The sequence below is a fragment of the Crocodylus porosus genome, unplaced genomic scaffold (assembly GCF_001723895.1).
Source record: "Crocodylus porosus isolate Cpor-Errol unplaced genomic scaffold, CroPor_comp1, whole genome shotgun sequence".
Lineage (NCBI taxonomy): Eukaryota > Metazoa > Chordata > Crocodylia > Crocodylidae > Crocodylus > Crocodylus porosus.
In genome coordinates this window covers 86429832-86447515 of record NW_017728906.1, presented here as the reverse complement: position 1 = coordinate 86447515, position 17684 = coordinate 86429832, and the positions used below count along the sequence as shown (strand labels likewise).

The 17684-nt window shown below is 44.5% G+C and overlaps 2 protein-coding genes across 9 annotated transcripts in view; one reads left to right on the top strand and one right to left on the bottom strand.

Annotated features, from left to right (window-relative positions):
• The first annotated feature begins 990 nt into the window (after nucleotides 1–990).
• Nucleotides 991–17684, top strand: part of RNF149 (ring finger protein 149) — a 27604-nt gene continuing 10910 nt past the window's right edge. For 2 of the 7 annotated variants that reach the window (XM_019529535.1, XM_019529536.1), the window contains exons 1-3: nucleotides 991–1545; nucleotides 10359–10609; nucleotides 13371–13439. In XM_019529535.1, coding sequence (XP_019385080.1) covers nucleotides 1086–1545; nucleotides 10359–10609; nucleotides 13371–13439 — 780 coding nt within the window. In that variant the 5' untranslated portion in view covers nucleotides 991–1085. The remainder of the gene's footprint in view (nucleotides 1546–10358; nucleotides 10610–13370; nucleotides 13440–17684) is intronic. The other 5 variants (XM_019529537.1, XM_019529531.1, XM_019529532.1 and 2 more) reach the window with 3 other exon arrangements.
• Nucleotides 6767–17684, bottom strand: part of CNOT11 (CCR4-NOT transcription complex subunit 11) — a 48879-nt gene continuing 37961 nt past the window's right edge. The window contains exon 8 of one of the 2 annotated variants that reach the window (XM_019529526.1): nucleotides 6767–6971. In XM_019529526.1, coding sequence (XP_019385071.1) covers nucleotides 6782–6971 — 190 coding nt within the window. In that variant the 3' untranslated portion in view covers nucleotides 6767–6781. Of the gene's footprint in view, nucleotides 6972–15371; nucleotides 15615–17684 lie in introns of those variants that run through there. The other variant, XM_019529529.1, reaches the window with a different exon arrangement.

Genomic DNA, 17684 nt, shown 5'->3' with positions numbered 1-17684 from the left:
AAAATTCCCAATTTTCAGATTAAAATAGTAACTCAAACTCCACATTTTTGGTGATTAAAATGAAGCACCACTAATATCTATTTGTCATCTATCTATTTATAGTGCTGTTTCATTTTAATCACAGAAAAATGTGCAGTTTGGGTTATCTTTTTGGATCTGAAAATTGGGGATTTTTTTGTAATCACAGAAAACCAGGATCCCTGAAGATTAGCCAGCGTAAAAGGGATGAGTAGCACTTGGGGAGTGTGGCTGTCTAATGTGACCATCTCCCTCTACTTGAAGAAGGGCGTTTGTACCTGCTTGCAAAAAACCTTTTTTTCCAGCTATTTATTTGGTGTAATAAAAGATACCGCATTTACCCAAAGAGCCATGTCCACCTGAGTCCTTAGACCAACACCCCAGGTCTAATAGGTGACACCCCCGGCAAAGAGGTTGCCCCAGAGCAGGGGAAGGGGAAGGGGCGTGGCTTCCCATTCGCTCCTCCCCCTCTAGCTCCGTCCCGAGAGCGGGGCCATAGGTAAGGAGAGGGGGGGAATGTCCCTTACCTTCAGCCCCGCCCCCTCAACCCCCACAGTAGGGCCTCGGCAGAGCTTTGGAAGATGGTGGCTGAGGGAGGGGGCGTGACTTCATTTTCGCTCCTCCCCTTGTCCTCTAGCCCCTCCCCTCAGCCCTCGGCGCCAGACCGTTGGAAGAGGAGAGCGGTCCGGGGAGTGGGGGCGTGGCCTCCCACTCCTCCATCCCTTTGTCACCTAGCCCCGCCCCCTCAGCCTTCTCATCACCGGACCGTTAGGAGCGGTGACCTGCCACTCGCGCAGCCCGGACACTTGGGAGAGGGGAGCTGGCTGAGGAAGGGGGAGAGGGGGGTGATCGGGAGGCCACGCCCCCTCTCCTCCGCCTGCTCTCCTCTCCGGCGCTGAGGGGGCGGGGCTAGAGGGCAGGGGCGGGGCGATCGGGAGGCCCCGCCCCTTTCGCTCCGCGCGCTGTGAGGCCGCGGCAGCCGTTGCTCGCAGGCCCTGGGGCGCGGGCGGGACCAGCAGAGGCGGTTCACGGACCCTGCGCGCAGGCCGAGGCACGCGGTGTCCGCGATGCTGAGGCGAGCGCGGTTGACGCTGGTGGCGGCTGCGCTGCTGGCGCTGGGCGGCGGGCCGGGCGCGGGTCGCGCGCGGGCCCTGGAGTGGTACACGGCCTGGGTCAGCACCGCCTACACGGAGCCGCGCAGCAACCGTACGGTGCGCGGCAGCGGCGAGAGCGGCCGCTACGGTGATAGTTCGCCCAAGGCTGGCGCGCAGGGCCTGGTGGGCATCCCGCGCGGCGCCGCCGCCTCGGCCCGCCGCCTCGAGGGCTGCGCCGCCGGTACCGACTACGACGTGCCGCAGCCGCCGCGCCCCGCCGCCGCCCTAGAGCCGCCCTGGATCGCGCTGGTGGCCCGCGGCGGCTGCACCTTCAAGGACAAGGTCACCAACGCGGCCCGGCGCCGAGCCGCCGCCGTCGTCATCTACAACGAGCCGCGCTTCGGCAACGCCACCGTCTCCATGTCCCACCTCGGTGAGCGATCAGAGGACACGCACACCCCGTTGGGGGGGGCAGTCTCAGCCCCCTAGGGGGATGTGCCATGTGCCCCTCCCCTTTGAGCACGGTGGAAGCAGCTGGGGGGTTGTGGAGTGGGGCGGTAAACCTCTACCTCCCCCACCTTGGGGTAAGGAGGGGACGCTGTGGAGGGGTGTGGTTTAAGTTCTTTGTTGTGGAGAGGCTTGATCAAAGCCTCCCTGGTGGGGGAAGCCCTGGTGGTGGGGGGTGGAGCCCCCAGGGACCTGTTAGGGACATGGGCTCCTTCCCCCAAGCCCCTGAGTTGTCCCCGTCCAGCGACACAGGCGTGAGCCCCAAAGAGAGGCATTCACAGGGCTTATCCCTACAAGGACATCGGGGAGAGCACCAAGATCTAGGAGAGCAACTCTTCAGGAAGGCACCCCTTGGGAGCACAAGGACCAATGGGCACAAACTAATAGAGGGAAAATTTAGGCTGGACCTAAGGAAAACCTTCTTCTCTGTAAGGCTAACTAGAACCTGGAACACATTTCCAGCAGAGGTGGTGCAGTCGCCATCCCTGGAGGTGTTCAAGAGGAGGCTGGGTAAGCACCTTGTTGAGCTCATTTGAGCCCAGTAACCCAGACTTTATCTGGCAGGTCCCTTCCGGTCCCTCAGTTCTATGATTCTGTCCCCTCTGCCCCAGCTTGAGCTCCCAGAAGGAGGCACCAGGCTGCTGGGTGGGGGGGAAGGATTGGGGGCGGGAGGACCCTGGAGCAGCTGTCCAGGCAGCCAAAGAGGGGAGAAGGCCTGATTGATTGGATTCTGTTTAGCCCAGAGCCATCTTCACAGTGCTCCCCTCAGTAGTCAAGTGCCTTGCCATTGGTTAATGCATGGATTTTGTCATTCATTATGGGCTGAAGAAAACTGTATAGGAAGTCTTTTAGAAATGGTTTCTTAACATGCAGGTTTAACTCCCTGGTTATTGGGCATTAGTGAGATACTAGGCACTTCCTCCTTGAAGTACTGTATAAACAGTAACCTATTAGCAAAAGCTTGCAAGTAGATGCAGCAGTTGTTGGAAGGGGGTGATTAAGTGATGTTTTGCAAGCATGCCCATTTCCAGCCTCCAGAAAGGATGCGAGTGAGCCAGGATAGGAGTCCAGGTGTTCTGGCACCAAATAGCCTGCCTCATTCTCTCCAGACTATAGTAAGTTGGATTTTGTATGTGGATGTATTAAAAGGGTTTGAGAACTTAAAAAGACCTTAGTCTCTAAAATTATTATTGTCAGGGAATGGGAGGCGGCCTTCAGGGCAGGATGCAAAGAATAAGAAGTCAAAGCATATAGTGGGGAGAAATCCTGTTGCAGACATGTATACAGGCCAGGGGGAGGTTCATCACTGTTGCTCATATCCAGGCAATCTTTAAAGAAGATCTCGGGTGAAATTTTAGTTTGCAGTGGAATCTTTCTGCATTGTTCTTAATGAGGCAAAAGTTTCCTTCCCTCTAGTGAAATCAGCAGTTCCTCAAAGAGGAGCTTTGCAGCTGTTTCAAAGCATATTTGAGACTCTTGAGGGAAAGTAAGCCTCCCTCTGAAGTAAATGAAGTGGCACTACCTTGTAAGTTAGTCGTGGTTAACTTGTACCATAGGTTTACTTAGTTAAAGAACAAGCATCAGCCTACACTGCTTTGGATTGTCTGTTAGTAGCTTTAATTCCCATATCCCCTTTTTTTCCTCCTCTTTTTTTTAAATAGCAGATTACTCTTTCCCACATGGAAAAAATGTTTACTTCCTCCACTCCATTTAACGCAAATTCTTTTTTACAGTGCCCCCATGTAAGTACAGTAATTTTGTGTTCCTGTTGTACCTTTTTTTCCCTTGTATGTCTTTTATCTCCTCTTGTATTCCTTTTTCTTTCTTTGCTGCCCCCTCCTTTAAGATCACACATTTCTCTGGGTAGTTTTTCACTTTGAACTTTTGCCAGTGTAGGTCTCTCAGTTAGTGATAAGAGGATTTTGATCCCTGACAGACGTAGCTGTAGATGTAGTTATAAAAACAACCACAGTTCTTTTGGTATAAATGACATTATGCCAGTAATGCTATGATACTAAATAGTGGTATGTGAAGTGGGCAGCAGTCTCTTCGGATTTGACCCAGTTTGGGGGACACTGATTCAATTCATTGGTTTGGATAACTGTCCTGATTCGATTCGGCCGAATCGGAAGATTCGATTCTGATTTGGAGAGAGACAACGATTTGGCCATAGATGTGGCTTTATATGTTTTTTCTACATACCTTGAGGTACCAGGCCTGAACGCTGAGATGGTGGTGAGGTGGATGAAGTCTTAAAGGAGTGTGGGGGCGGGTCCCCTGCACACTTGGTGGCGGACCCCTCCCCCCATGCCTCCCTGGCTCAGCGATCAGCTCCAGGGGGACCCTGGGTACCCCTCCTGACCCAGGACCAGTCACTATGCCGGGAGGTGGGGTGGGGTCCCCAGCGTACTCCGCAGTGGACTGAAAGTACTTCTGGTCCATTTCTGGTTCACTGTCATGCTCCCATGGGATGCTCTGTCCACCCCAGCATCTCAGCGCTCATGAGCTGCGCTTGGTACCTCAAGGTACGTAGAAAAAACATATAAAGCTTTGTCTATGGCCAAATTGTTGAATCTCTCCGAATCAATTTGGAGGCTTCCAATTCAATTTGGATTTGGAGATTTGGCTGCCAAATTGGGGCAAATCTCCTTTGAATCAAATTGGTGCCTGAAGCTTTGCATAACCTTACTACTAAACTGTATTGGTATAACCATTTTGGCAAAGAGCTCCTTGGATGGAGCCTCAGGGAGGTGGGGCAGGAACATTGAGGGGAGCACCAGCTTTACTGTAGGAAAGTCTGAGAACTTTCTATTTAAAGGTTGACATTTCTAAATAGTCTAAAATCCAACTGATTATTCAAGAACCTTGACATTTAACTTTGTGGTGCATGTAGGTTAGTGACTTAACGTGGAGGGTTTTTTGTGGCGGGGGCTTCCCCAGCAGTTTTTTTGGGGGGTTTTTTTGTGGTTTTTGTTTGGGCTTTTTGATGAATGGGTTCCTGAGAGAGTTTCCCAAAAAGTTATTGTGCCTTCTAACTGACAGATTCTATCAACTCCTTTTTTTAGTGCAATTGTTGTAAACCTGGGAATCAAACCATGTCTTTGATCATGGCCAAATAGGCCCTCAGTGTCTTGAGACTGTATGCAACCTACTACTTTTTTAATAGGGAAGCAAAATTGGAATCAATATGAAAAATAAAGTTAGCTTTTTCATAGTGAGTGTTAGACACGTGTCTGTGATTTACAGTACACATGCACTACAAGGCTTTCTAACCATGGTGGGTCAAGGGGACAAATTGGTTATGTCTATTTTGATGTCTAGAGTTGATTCTGAGGGTTCCTCTCTACTAGCATGAGCCATATGAACCACCTTGTCTACATGGGTTTGCTTCTGCAGAAAGAGACAGCACCATGCTGAGGTGCTGTGCTACTGCTGAACTTTAAGCAGTCCAGCTGCATTAGTGCATGAAAGACAGGCAAGTAGACAGGAAGCAAGAATTCTTGTGGGTGCTATCTTCTATTGGCTTATTATATATGCTTGGTATGGATATAGGCAAGCTTTTGGATATATCAGTACCCTTCCTCAGTCTTCCACATTTAACAACAGCTACATTGCTTCTGGCTGAGGTACAGTTGTAGTGTGTCTCAGTATGGTGCTGCCTTGCACTGTACAGGCCTCCTGAGGAAGGGGACTGTGATGCCCAAAAGCTTGCCTATCAGCCACATGGGGGTCCAATAAAAGATACCATCCAGAAGAATTCTTGCCTTTTGCATCTCTCCTGGATCATCACAGTGACAATATCACCTCAACACTGCCCAGGCAAGTAAGTGTTATTTCTTGGATGAGCTTTTTGGCTAGTGTGCAGGACAGCAATAATATAGCTACTTGGCTCCTGCCTCAGGTATGTCTCAGTATGGTGCTGCCTTGCTCTGTACAAACATACCCTGTGTTATCTTGTAGCCTGCACTATAGTTGTATATACAGGTTTCCCTCGCTTTATGCTATCTATGCTGTACATGTGTTGCTGGAAAATGGCATATAACTCGAATTTGCATAAAGGGAACCCACTTTAAAATGTAACAAATAGGAATACGTTTCAAGACATCAACTGTACTGACCCATTTCTACCACTTTTACAAGACAATTTTGGTACTCGCCAACAGCAGACAGTACACATGAGCACAGGGCACTATCATAGTGGGGATGGCAACTACAGAAACACATGTCACAGACAATGAGCAAGGAGCAAAGATCTACACAGGAGACTATATTTTGGTGTGTGTCACTCCCACAATGCTCCACACAAAGCAGCTGACTGTGTGGCTTCCACCACACCGATTGCATAAGAGTGAATTTACCTCGCATATAGCGAATTTTTGGTATAAAAAGAGCCATTGCATAAGAGTGAATTTGCACATACAGAACCCACATAAAGCAAGGGAAACCTGTACTGTGCATCTGTCCTTATGTACCTGGGTCTAATTATGTACCATGGACACAGGATGTGGTGCAAAAGGTCGAGCTGTTAGGAGAGGTGGTGGGATTGCTGCTTGCAGGCTCTGGGCTTGAGATCCCCAGTACCTGGGTGAGTACTTGTTAGCATGTGAGGGAGGTGGAGTTCAGATCTCATTTCACAATTGCAACTCTGCCAACCTGTTTTGCTTAATCCTCAATATATGGCTGGGCTTAACACTAGATTTGGAGTGGGTACAGATAATTCCCAAAGTCTGTTTTTGTTCCAGGAGCCATAGAAGAAGTTGTGCTAGTGCACACACTGTAACTCCTCATTTCTTGGTTGTCAGAGGTTCAAGTATCACGTAACTTGAATAGGGCATAGGAAACTACAGGACAACCTTAGCTTTATATTAATGAAGTTTAGCTGTGAATAAGCTTTTGTTAGCAGAGTTATGAGAGCAAAGTTGTAATGCTTACGTCGGCAAATATTTCTTCAGCCTGTAGTCTAATAGTATGTGTTGATCAGCTACTTCAGCCTGAAAAAGCAGAGGACAGGTGGATTTAAAAAAACTTGCCCACTGTCTTTATACATTGAAGTCTGTGTGCTGTGGGAAAGGGTTATGCATCTATTGCTACTTCCATTGCTCCCCTCCTCTGCCACGTGCATCTTAAATGCATTTAGACAGGACTCATCAAATATGTGAAGTTTAACATATTGGGAACAAAACGGTCCATCCAAACCTCTTGGGGAGGAAGTGACTCTGAGATGAGCAGTCTCGGGTGTGTAAGGAAGAAAAACCATGCTTTAGCATTGAAGTGTTAGCTTCATTTGGTGGGGTTGGTTGGAAGCCCTTTCCTTTCTCTTCTTTCCTGGGAATACATGAGCTTCTTGTAGTTCTGAGAAAAGATGGAATGAAACTACAAGAGGAAAGCAGGCATTAAAATGTAGTTTCTCAAGAGATTAAAATAATAGAATCTGCACAGAAATGTATGGGGACTATATAAACAACTCTCTTTCACTAAACCTGGAGACCCTGAGATGAGACCTGTTACACTGATATGGTTAGTATGGAAGCATAATAATGTAGTGCACTTTGTTTACTTTCTAAAGATTTTGGGGTAGACTTCTTTGAGGATAAACCAACTGTTTGTGGGTTTGTTGATTGGTGGAATTAGGACCCAGAGGCCTTGTTTCACAGGCAAGGAGGGAGACCTCCCCTCAGATTGACCACAACTTTTCCATTCAATAATAGGCAGATTTATTGATACACAGTGATAACAGAAAAAATACAAGCAATCAAGCAGTTCTGTACATCTACCAAATTCTAGGGTGTGTCATCAGAGTCAAAGTAAATCTGGCCAGGACACAGTCTCTACTCTGAGGCTCTCTCTTAAGTGTCAGCAGTCTGGAGGTGGGATGCCAAGGCCCACACCCCCTCCTCAAGTGGGATGGATGAGACAGGCTGGTCATGTGCCCTCTGTCCATGGTCGCCTCGGTGACCCTTTCTGGGGAATGGAGATGGGGACCCCTCTTGAAGAGAAGGATGGGGAGGGACAAGAAGGAGGGATCTGGGCAGGACAGGGAGGGACCCTTTGTTACTCTCAAGTCTCTGCTCTTGTATTCTCCTTCCCTGCCGATGACTCTTCATCTGTGGCTATCTCTGGTTGGTTCCTCTGTGTGATCACACTGTCCATGTACTGTCATCAACACATTCCAAGCCCATCACATGTGCATATACTAATTTGGTCTTTCCAGGCCTTCTCCTAATTTGGTCTGTTCTCCCAAAACCAAGACTTGAGGCCCTCCTGCTCTGGCGCCTTGCAGCTGGTGCCACTTGTATCTTGTGTTATTGGATAGTATAATGCATACTCCCTTGGTTCCCACACGGTTTTTCCAAACTGTGTTCTTGTTGGCCTTATTGTGTTAGACCAGGGGTGGGCAGTTATTTTGGGTGGAAGGCCACTTACTGAGTTTTGGTAAGCCATTGAGGGCTGCATGACAGGCAGCCAGGGACAGATAAATATTAATTTTCTAAATTTTTTTAGGGGCCCCGTGGGCTGGATAGAATGGCCTGGTGGGCCGCATCAGGCCCCCCAGACCACGTTTTGCCCACCCTTGTGTTAGACAGCCTGCCTGCTTCCAAGGCTGTGATCTCATGTGACTGTGAGGACTCAAGCTATTTAGAAATCAGTTAACCCCTGTTGCCCATCTAAACCCTTATAAAGTATACATGTATCCCTATAGTAAGCCAGTTCCCAAAAAACAAATCTTTAAATACCATTTCTAAGCCAACAGTTGGTTGGTTTGTTAGTTTTGGCAAAACAAGAAACAAGCCCGAGGAGAGTGGCTGTAATCTTTGATTTTTGTTTATAAGTTCTTGATTTGTTTTTTGTTTGGTGGTTTTGTCCTGCAAAAGTTTATGTCTAGTGCTTTTACTAAAAAGCACTTTGTACAAAAGGAAACTGAAATATTCTTATAATGAGATAATAACTTGGGGCTTCTGTACACGTGCAGGGAGGCTGCTCTGATGCGCTATAATTATAGCACATCGGACCAGACTCCAGTGTCACGTGTATTGGTATCCCCATGCTAAAAAATGGTGTTGGGGTGCTTTAAACTAAAGCTCATCGAATGAGCTGTAGATTAAAGCACCTTCGATGAGCTTTAGTCTAAAGTGCCCCACAACCATTTTTTCAGTGCAGGGGGGTTGCACGTGCTGCTTCAGGCACTTTTAATTAACGCAGCTCTCAGAGCTGTGCTAATTAGAGTGTTGTTGCTCCCTTGCCCCCAGCCTCCTGAAGCATATGTAGAAGCCCTTGGTTCTAAGCTTTCTGATTAGGGTTTCAGAATATTTCCACCACAAACTCTATCTACAGATCCCATTTAAAATGAGAAAAAAAGAATTCAAAACTCCTATTGATTCATAGTAGCAGAATCTCAGGATTTAACTGGGTGCATCTGTCACATGGCAAAAAGATAAATTTATGTCTCCACTAAAGATTTATGAATAAAAATGTGTATGATTCAGTACGTTCTAGAATGTGAGTGATTTCAAGACTTTATATATGTACTTGTATATATACTTGATATATATTATTATACTTTTATATATTTATATAAAATGTATATATATTTAATATATGTGCAAATAATGTATATTTATATATTTCAAGACCATAGGTATATGTTACTTACATATTTTCTAACTGAATATTAACATCACCATCCAGTTTTTTCTGCAGGCATGTTACGCCTGAATATATAGCTATCAGACATGCATATATGCCCATGGGTGGATATCAGATTTTGAAAGAGGGGTGCACATGGTGTGGTGTGACATCACATAATGTAGTGCACACTTTTTCTCCAATTAAAAAGAAACTAGAAGCAATACTAATATGTTGGGGGTGTAGGGCTATATAATTCAGTTTAAAAACCAAGCAAAGCCAAATATAGCTTGAGTGGTGGTTAGAATAGGTGTGTTGATTGCCAGCTCCAGCGTGGACAGGTATAACTGTTAGTCCTCAGACTAGTCATAAACAAAACTGCTCCCTGCACCCCAACATGAGTCTCCCAGACACTGCACCATAGCCCCAAACTGCCCCTCATTGTTCTTTATTCATTGCCCTTGTCCCTTCAAATCCCTCCCACTGTCTCCTGTTATTCCACATATCCCACCACATTGTTTCCTAAGTCCCATTAGATATCTTCATCCCTGCCTCAAGCCCTATTAATGTCTACATTGCCCCCGTGAACCCACTGGACCCTGCACACAGACATCAGCTCCCTTGACTCTTCAGCATCCCTCCTCATAATGCGTTGAATCCTCTCCTGCCTCCCTAAATTTCACTGCAGTCCTTCACATCCCTGTGCCCTCTCACCCACAGTCTCTGTAGATCACAGCCATCCATACCCTATTTCACCCCCACTGCCTCTGCTATGTGGACCAAGAATAAAAAAGGGGGAGTGACGACTATATCACCAACTTCTCTTTTCCTCCACCATATAATTCTATATATCTTATTTCGATTATTTACATAAATTCTTGATACTTATTATGCCTTTAAGAACTTCTGTTGTCGCTTTTAGCAATTACACTTGCCTCCCTTAAGTAATTCTTTGTTTTGTTCAGAAGGTTTGAGCACTTCCCACAGGCTTTATTTGACCACTTTTCTCATTAAAGAGAGTTAATTGCATTCACATAACAGAATTTTTACTGTATTATGTTGACTTTGTTTTTATGTTTTTTTTTGTTTTGTTTTCCATTTTTCACTGCCCAACAGGAACAGGGAACACAGTAGTAATTATGGTTGGTTATCCAAAAGGAATAGAGATTTTGGAACCAGTTCGAAGAGGAATTCCAGTAAAAATGACCATTGGTGTTGGGACGCGACATGTGCAGGAGTTCATCAGTGGACAGTCGGTTGTGTTTGTAGCCATTGCCTTCATCACCATGATGATTATATCACTAGCTTGGCTCATATTTTACTACATACAACGTTTTCTGTATACTGGGTCACAGTTTGGAAACCAGGTAATTTCATATTTGAAATAGTATTTTTAATATTATTTCTGTGAAATGTTTAGAAAGGTGTTTCCTTTGTCTAGCTCTGCTACTCTGTGTTTGCATTTTCCTGTTTCTCTCCCATCCGTGAATGCTTCTTACACTAATAAGCAGCATGTCAATGTGGCTTCTCATGTCTTCTTAGCTTTAATTATTAATCTTTTTCTGAAATAATCTGCTCCTACCAGAATACTTTACAATTGCGCTATTACTTAAGTCAGTGTTGAATAATTTAAAACATAGAAGTCTCTTATAGACTTTTTACTTGCTGGTTTAGATGGAGGAACTCTCTCCTTTTCGGTTAAAACTTAAAGGAGAAAGGGAAAAATCATTTCCAGCCAGAGAACATCAATAAATAAAGTTTTAAAGAGAAGCCTTGCCCAGCTACTGGAGATCTTGTTAAGTAATTTAGGTCCAAAATGGTTAGTGTCAGAGCTTTACAAAAGCTGATTCTGGACTAGTGTAATGTACTACCAGTTGATCAGGGTGAATTGCAAAGTAGAAATGGATTGTAGAGCGGAAGGCTGCTGAAGTATACCAAATTATTTGGGACATGGAGACTTGGGCACTTTAAAGAACGAAGAAGTAGCCGTTTACTCCATCCAGTTGTTGCTGTGTCTAGTTCCTCTTCCACTTCTCAGTTGAAGAGTATAATTTGCCATTTTTTCTGACAAATGGGTTTTGTTCCAACAGGCAAGAGGTCACAAAGAGCTGTGGCTTGATATATCCTTTAAAAGAGCATTTCCCACATCCTTTAGATGACCATTGAGGATACATGGAGCCATCAACAGCTCCAGGAGTACATCTTATTTACTTTATTTTGATCCTAAAAAACTGATAGAAAATTAACTTGTGAACCCAATTCTATAATCTTTTTGTACCGGCGAAAATAAAAAGAGGGGAGCATAGTGAATTGTGTGACTATTTCTTAGCCATTTGATTGGATATTAAATAAGTGAAATTAAGAACCATTAGTCTGTTACAGGGGAGGCCAGTCTTTGGCATGTGACCCACAGGTGGCACAGAGTGTCTATGTGGCATACAGCAGATTGGAGAGGGGATAGGTAACACAGTGGCAGAAGATTGGGCAGGAAGCAAAAGGCAGATCAACATATGGACAGAGGAAGAGATTAGAAGCATCACTCAGAAAATGCAGTGCTCATTTGTGGAAGGCCTGTCAAAAGGCTTGGCCCCTACTGGTTTATTAGAATGTGTAGTAATGGGAATTGGGAGCTGCTGAGCATGGAATATCATTTTATGACTGACGTGCATGGCCTAGGAGTAGGGGAGTCATGTAACTTACGTTCATAATAATTTTCAGTGATTTTGTTTCACGATTTTAAAAGATATTATAAAGAGCAGAATTTTATGGATCGTTTCAACTATAAAGGTACAGATTACTTACTGACAACAAAAATATTTCCATTAATTTTTGTAATGTTTTCTGCCCAATTCTGGAATGAAGCTTGGGAAGGAAACTTTTGCTATCAGATGTGCATATGGCTTGGTAGATTATAAGTGCACACTTAATGTTTTAGAAGCAAGGAGGCAGCACACAACAGTTGAATACAGTATGAAGAAGCTACTTTAAATGCATGTAATGGGATGCCCGAAGACAAAGCATCTAGAAAATGGCATATTGTCATGTGCAGAAAATGATTAAGGCTCATATCCATTTACATACAGAGTAGCCCTCAGTTGTATATGTACATGCTGCAGGATTGGGCCTAAAACTAACCTGAAACTATCATGTTGGAATATATACCATACTTCTGAGTGCCCCCTTTCAGTCAAAAAGAAAAAGAAAACATTGAATATGGTAGTGTTTTTAGTTGTGTAATTTTTATATGCTGTATACTTACTTAAGGTAGAAATAGCACATTGGTCTCATGACCCAAAACCTCTCACAATGCTTCCTTGTTACCTTAAACTAATGTTTCTCATTAGATTTAGTGATTTTAGTTCGGTTATGCTTCTCGTTGGTCAAAGTTGGTTACCTATTTAGATTTACCAGTGCAGACGTTGCCTGTGTTCAAAATTGCTTTCCTTCAACCTTATCTCTGCACAGATATGCACTTGACAGCACCCAGTTGCTCTGGAAACTACTAAGGTGCATTGTATTGATAAATGATCATGCATTTACTTCAGTGATTGCTAGGTTCTGTAATTTTGCTTCCTTTTAGGCCCCCGGCAGATGTGCAAACAAAGGCACAATAGGATCTGATATGGGATCCCCAGTCACACTTACTGCTATGCCACATGTGTGTGGCAGGAGGCATGATTGGGGGGATCCTGCATCAGAACCATCATGATTTTGGGCTCCCCCTGCACTAGCAATAATAGGCTCCCACAGCTGGGAGCCCCAGCCTGGCCACACATTCAGATAGTGGTATGGAACGAGCCAGCCACAAAAGTATTACACACTTTTTATGTAATAACTGCAGCTTATGCTTTGTTTTATCACACCATTAGTTGCATTAATGTGTGGCTGGGTAACAAGGTATGGTTAACTGGCTAAGCATGTGTTAAGTGTAATGTGTTCCAGGGGCCTTAATGTTTGGTGGTGGTTGCAAATGCTTCATTTATTTAAAATGGTATAAAAAATTGAAAATTTTCTAAAACGTTTGGGACATTTAGTAAATTATACTGAATATCCTACAAGGGTTTGATGATAGCATTTCACTTAAGTGATAAGGTAGCTTGGAGTAATAATTTTAAAAATACTTTTAAGGGCTACAGAAAGGAAACCAAGAAAGTGATCAGCCAGCTTCAGCTGCATACTGTTAAACGTGGAGACAAGGTAATTTGATTTTATTTCTATACTGATGAAATGTTCTTTATAAGGTTGTCTGTTGTGGTTTGTGTTTTTTTTTTTTTGTTTTAAGCATTCTAAAATTAACTTTTATAGGGCTATCTATAAAACATAGCACGCAACTGTTATTTTTTTGGTCTTGTTTTAGCAAGACAAAGTTGGGGTTTTTTTGTGTTTTTTGTGTTTTTTGTTTCGTTTTTTAAACAAATCTTCAAATACTCTAAAGAAAAGACAGATTTGTTAAATACAGAGAAGAGTTTATTTGTGTAAGAGTATATAAAAACAAATAAGAGGAGCTCAATCAAGAAATAGCTTACTTCAAAAAAGCTCTGTACAAACATGGTCAGCAGATAAAAAATACTTTTAAAAATCCAAACTGATTCCAAATAAACCTATTGGAAATTAAAGCAACTTGTTTAGAAGTCTAATTTTACTTTATCTGTTAATTTAATTCAGAGTCAACTAAATTTAAGTAAATACAGCATTATTTTAATTAGACTCTACACATGGAAAATTATAGCAAGGGTAAGGAGGGTGGAGAAGGGCAGGCAGGGGAGCAGAAAGGCAAGATATAGAGAATGCTTGGGAAGGCGGGGGTAGCAAGCAGGTAGTAGCTAAAGCTATGGCTGGACCCCGGGTATGTGCTGAAACCCAAGCTACAGCAGCTTCCAGCCTTTTTACCTCAGTGCCTTCGTACTTAATTCTAAGATGAGGTGCTTTCCCCCATGTTAAATGGGGGAATAAACCTGATCTTAGAAACCAGTAAATACCACATTAAATCATGAAGTTTGAAGCAAGTTTGAAGCTGCTGAAGTTTGAAGCAAGTTAAACCACTGATCTAGGTAGAAGGCAGTGGCTGAACACCTGAAACTAGAATTAATTGTAGTACAGGCAGTTCTTGACTTACAACTTTGTGATTTACAACCTCTTACAAACTTTATAAATTGATACCATATTTCGAGGTTCTGATGCAGGTTTCAACTTTACAGTGCTCGATACATTTGAGCATTAGCTGGTCAGCTACATTTGAGCATCCAGCTGGTAAGTTTTTGGAAGGGGAGGGGGGAGGGAAAGGGCGTGGGGAGGAGCAGATCAACACCCCCACAGTGAAGGAGGGATTGGGGTTGGGATGGGTTGGGCCAAGAACTGCCCAGCTGGGGTGGGATAAAAGCGTGGCTCGTCCAAGGGGTGTGAGGGGGTGGGGCTGGTTTGTGCCACTGACCCAGGAGCTACTTGTTTGGCAGCTCCCACTGCTCATCTGGGAAGGCATGTGCCTCCGGATCTGCACAGGGCAGGCAGGGTTGGGGCTGCACCATACTGCTCCGGGCAGGCGCGGTGGCGCTGGGAGCAGGGGCTATGCCCTGCTGCCACTTGCCCAGGCAGGACAGGGAGGTGTGGGGCAGCCATTGCACTACCTCTGGACAAGTGGCATAAAGTGGCGGGAGCCACTCCCTGTGCTCCCTGGACGAGCTGCACCTTCATCCCATGCCCCCCCTGCCCTGCTCCAGCTGGCTGAGTGGTGGAAGGTATGGGGGGGTGCCCCTGGAGCAGGGTGGAGCAGGGGCTATAGCAGGGTTGCAGCCACCCCAAAATTCACGTTGGCCCCCCCATAGTCCCTGCTGCCCACCCCCAGCACAGCACAGTACAGTGCAGCTCCCAGACCAGCAACATGCAGCGGCGGGACCTGCCTTCCTGTGCCACCCCAGATGAGCTGCAGTTTTCTCCCGCACTCCTGTGCCCTGGTTGGGCAGCGCTTGCACCAGCCCCAATCCCTCTGTTGCGGGGGCATTGATCTGCCCCTCCCCTTCCCTTCTCCCTCCCCTTCCACCACAACAGATTTAGCAGCTGGATGCAGTTGTATCAAGCGTCGGAAAGGAACCAATGGCCCATTTATAACATTGTTCCTATGGGAAAATCGGTTCCGAGTTATAACATTTCGACTTAAGACATGGTTTTCAGGAACCAATTGTGTCGTTAAGTCTGTGGACTGCCTGTACTAAATGAACTTTTGATAGCCATGTGCAGAGTATTTCTTTTTAGTTTATTCAGCTTGCTCAGTTGATGAACTAGTTTTCTTCAGAGTTGAGAAAGTTGGGGTTTGAAGTGCGCTCGCTCACTCGTGCGCGCTCGTGCTCTTGGTCTTTCTCTTCCTCCCTACCCCATCTATGAATATAAAAAGGGTGAGAGGGGAGGATGTCTTGTTCTAAAATGTTGTAGTAAAAAATACGGTACATTAAAAATAATTTAAATTATAATTTTAATATTCTAGTTTCCATTCAAACTCAGGTTGGCATAAAACAATAACAAAAAAAATAATCCATAGCAAATGAGAAATTAATCAGATTTACTGTAAAAGCAACATTTTGTTGGAAATCAACATATTTTGTTGCTAAAGTATCTTCAGAAGCTTGTGGTATAAATGCAAACTGTCATACAAGTTGAGATACAGATTAAATTAAATTAAGGCTTCCTGCATGTTAATCCAAATTGCTGCACTCTGAATGTGACAGACACCTGCTAGTTCTGACAAGCCCTTGCTAGGCCTGTGCTTTTTCTATATTCCTTAGGGACTCCAATTATGTGAGTGCAAGTAGATCATTTGCAAAGATAGGGCTGCTTTTACACTAGTAGTTTTATTGAAGTTTACCTTCATGAAATTTATCCTAAAATAGTGTCTTGTAGCCTAGAGCAGTTGTTTTCAACCACTTTGGATTTGCAGACCCTTAAAAAAATTTTGAATGGAGGCATGGACCCCTGCGAATTTTAAGTGTGGGTATTCACATACTTTTGATTGTGGTCATCTTTCACAGACCTCTTAGACCTGAAAGATCCAGGGGTCTGCAGACCACAGCTTGAAAATCACTGGCCTACACAAATGTACGTTTTGTTTCACTTTTGATCTAGTCTGGCTTTTATTATTTAAAAAAAAGGGGTTTTATATTGAATAGTAAGGTAGAAGCATTCAAAGTTAAAGCATTTCAAGTAAAAATAGGTCACACTTAAAAAGTGTATTTACTGTTGTGAATCTTTCCTGATCAGCTTAAGGGATAATTGCAAAATGGACACGTTTGTTCATCTGCTACATACTGTAAACTTGAAATCCTTCCTTTCGTAGTAAAAAATATTTGTGATAGCAAATATGTGTTAATATACCTGCACATATAAAGATTGGCAACTTTTATCTAGAAATGGACACAGCAATTTATATCTTATAGAAAATAATTGTGATCTGACTTCTGTAGCCTGCCCCCGATTACTAATGCAAGTGACCATTGCAGCAATGATACTCTTGAGTTCCCAAACCCAGCAATAATACCCAGAGTTCCCAAACTCTGACAAATTGTGCACCACCAATTTAAAACAATACAACCTTAAGTACCACTGGCAAATTTTTCAGTTCAACCTTGTGTACCACCAGCAAATTTTTGTCATATAAAGTAATTATAATAAATCTGTTAATGCGTACCATTGACAGGTTGTCTGCATACCACTGTTGGTATCCGTACCATAGACTGGGAACTGCTGTTTCACATTCTGCAAACATGAAAGACAACTTTGTATTGTGGAGTTTTTTAATGCTAAATCCCTGCTCTTCTAGTTTCTATCATACACTATAGTTATTTGCATACCATAGACACCTTCCCTTCCATATCAGTTCTCTAAAATTAGAGTGCCATGTCTTAAATGGAGAGTCAGGTGATCTTTCCTTCACTGGAATAGAAGCAGGGAAGAAAAGAAGCAAGCAGATGTGTTAAAATGGCTGCCACTTCTCCCTGGGGCAGTTAGCAGCAGGAATGGAATCCAGTGATTAAACCCTCTCACAGTTGCCAGTGGAGCGGTACCTTTCGGTTGAAGAGCCCTTGCGCTGGCTGCGGGTGAGTGAGCTGCTGTATAACTGCTTGTGAGCACGGTTAACTGGCTGCCTGTTCACTTCCTCTTCCTGCTGCCCCCAAAGTCTCTGGGATTTGCAGTCCAGAATTACAACAGCAGAACTCTGCAGGGTTGCTTATCACTTCCTCTTCCTGCTTCCAGGTGCCTCTGGGATTTATAGTCCACAATCACAGCCAGCAGTAAGTTTGAGCAGGGGAAGGGAGGTTTAATCCCACCCCTTCATGGCTCCAGAGTGCCAAACTCCTCCCACCCTATAGACTGGGATGCATCCCAGCTGGGCTTGTCCCTCCATCAGCCAGCCCTCACTGTTTCACCACCCTCCGACATTCTGCCTTCTAACCA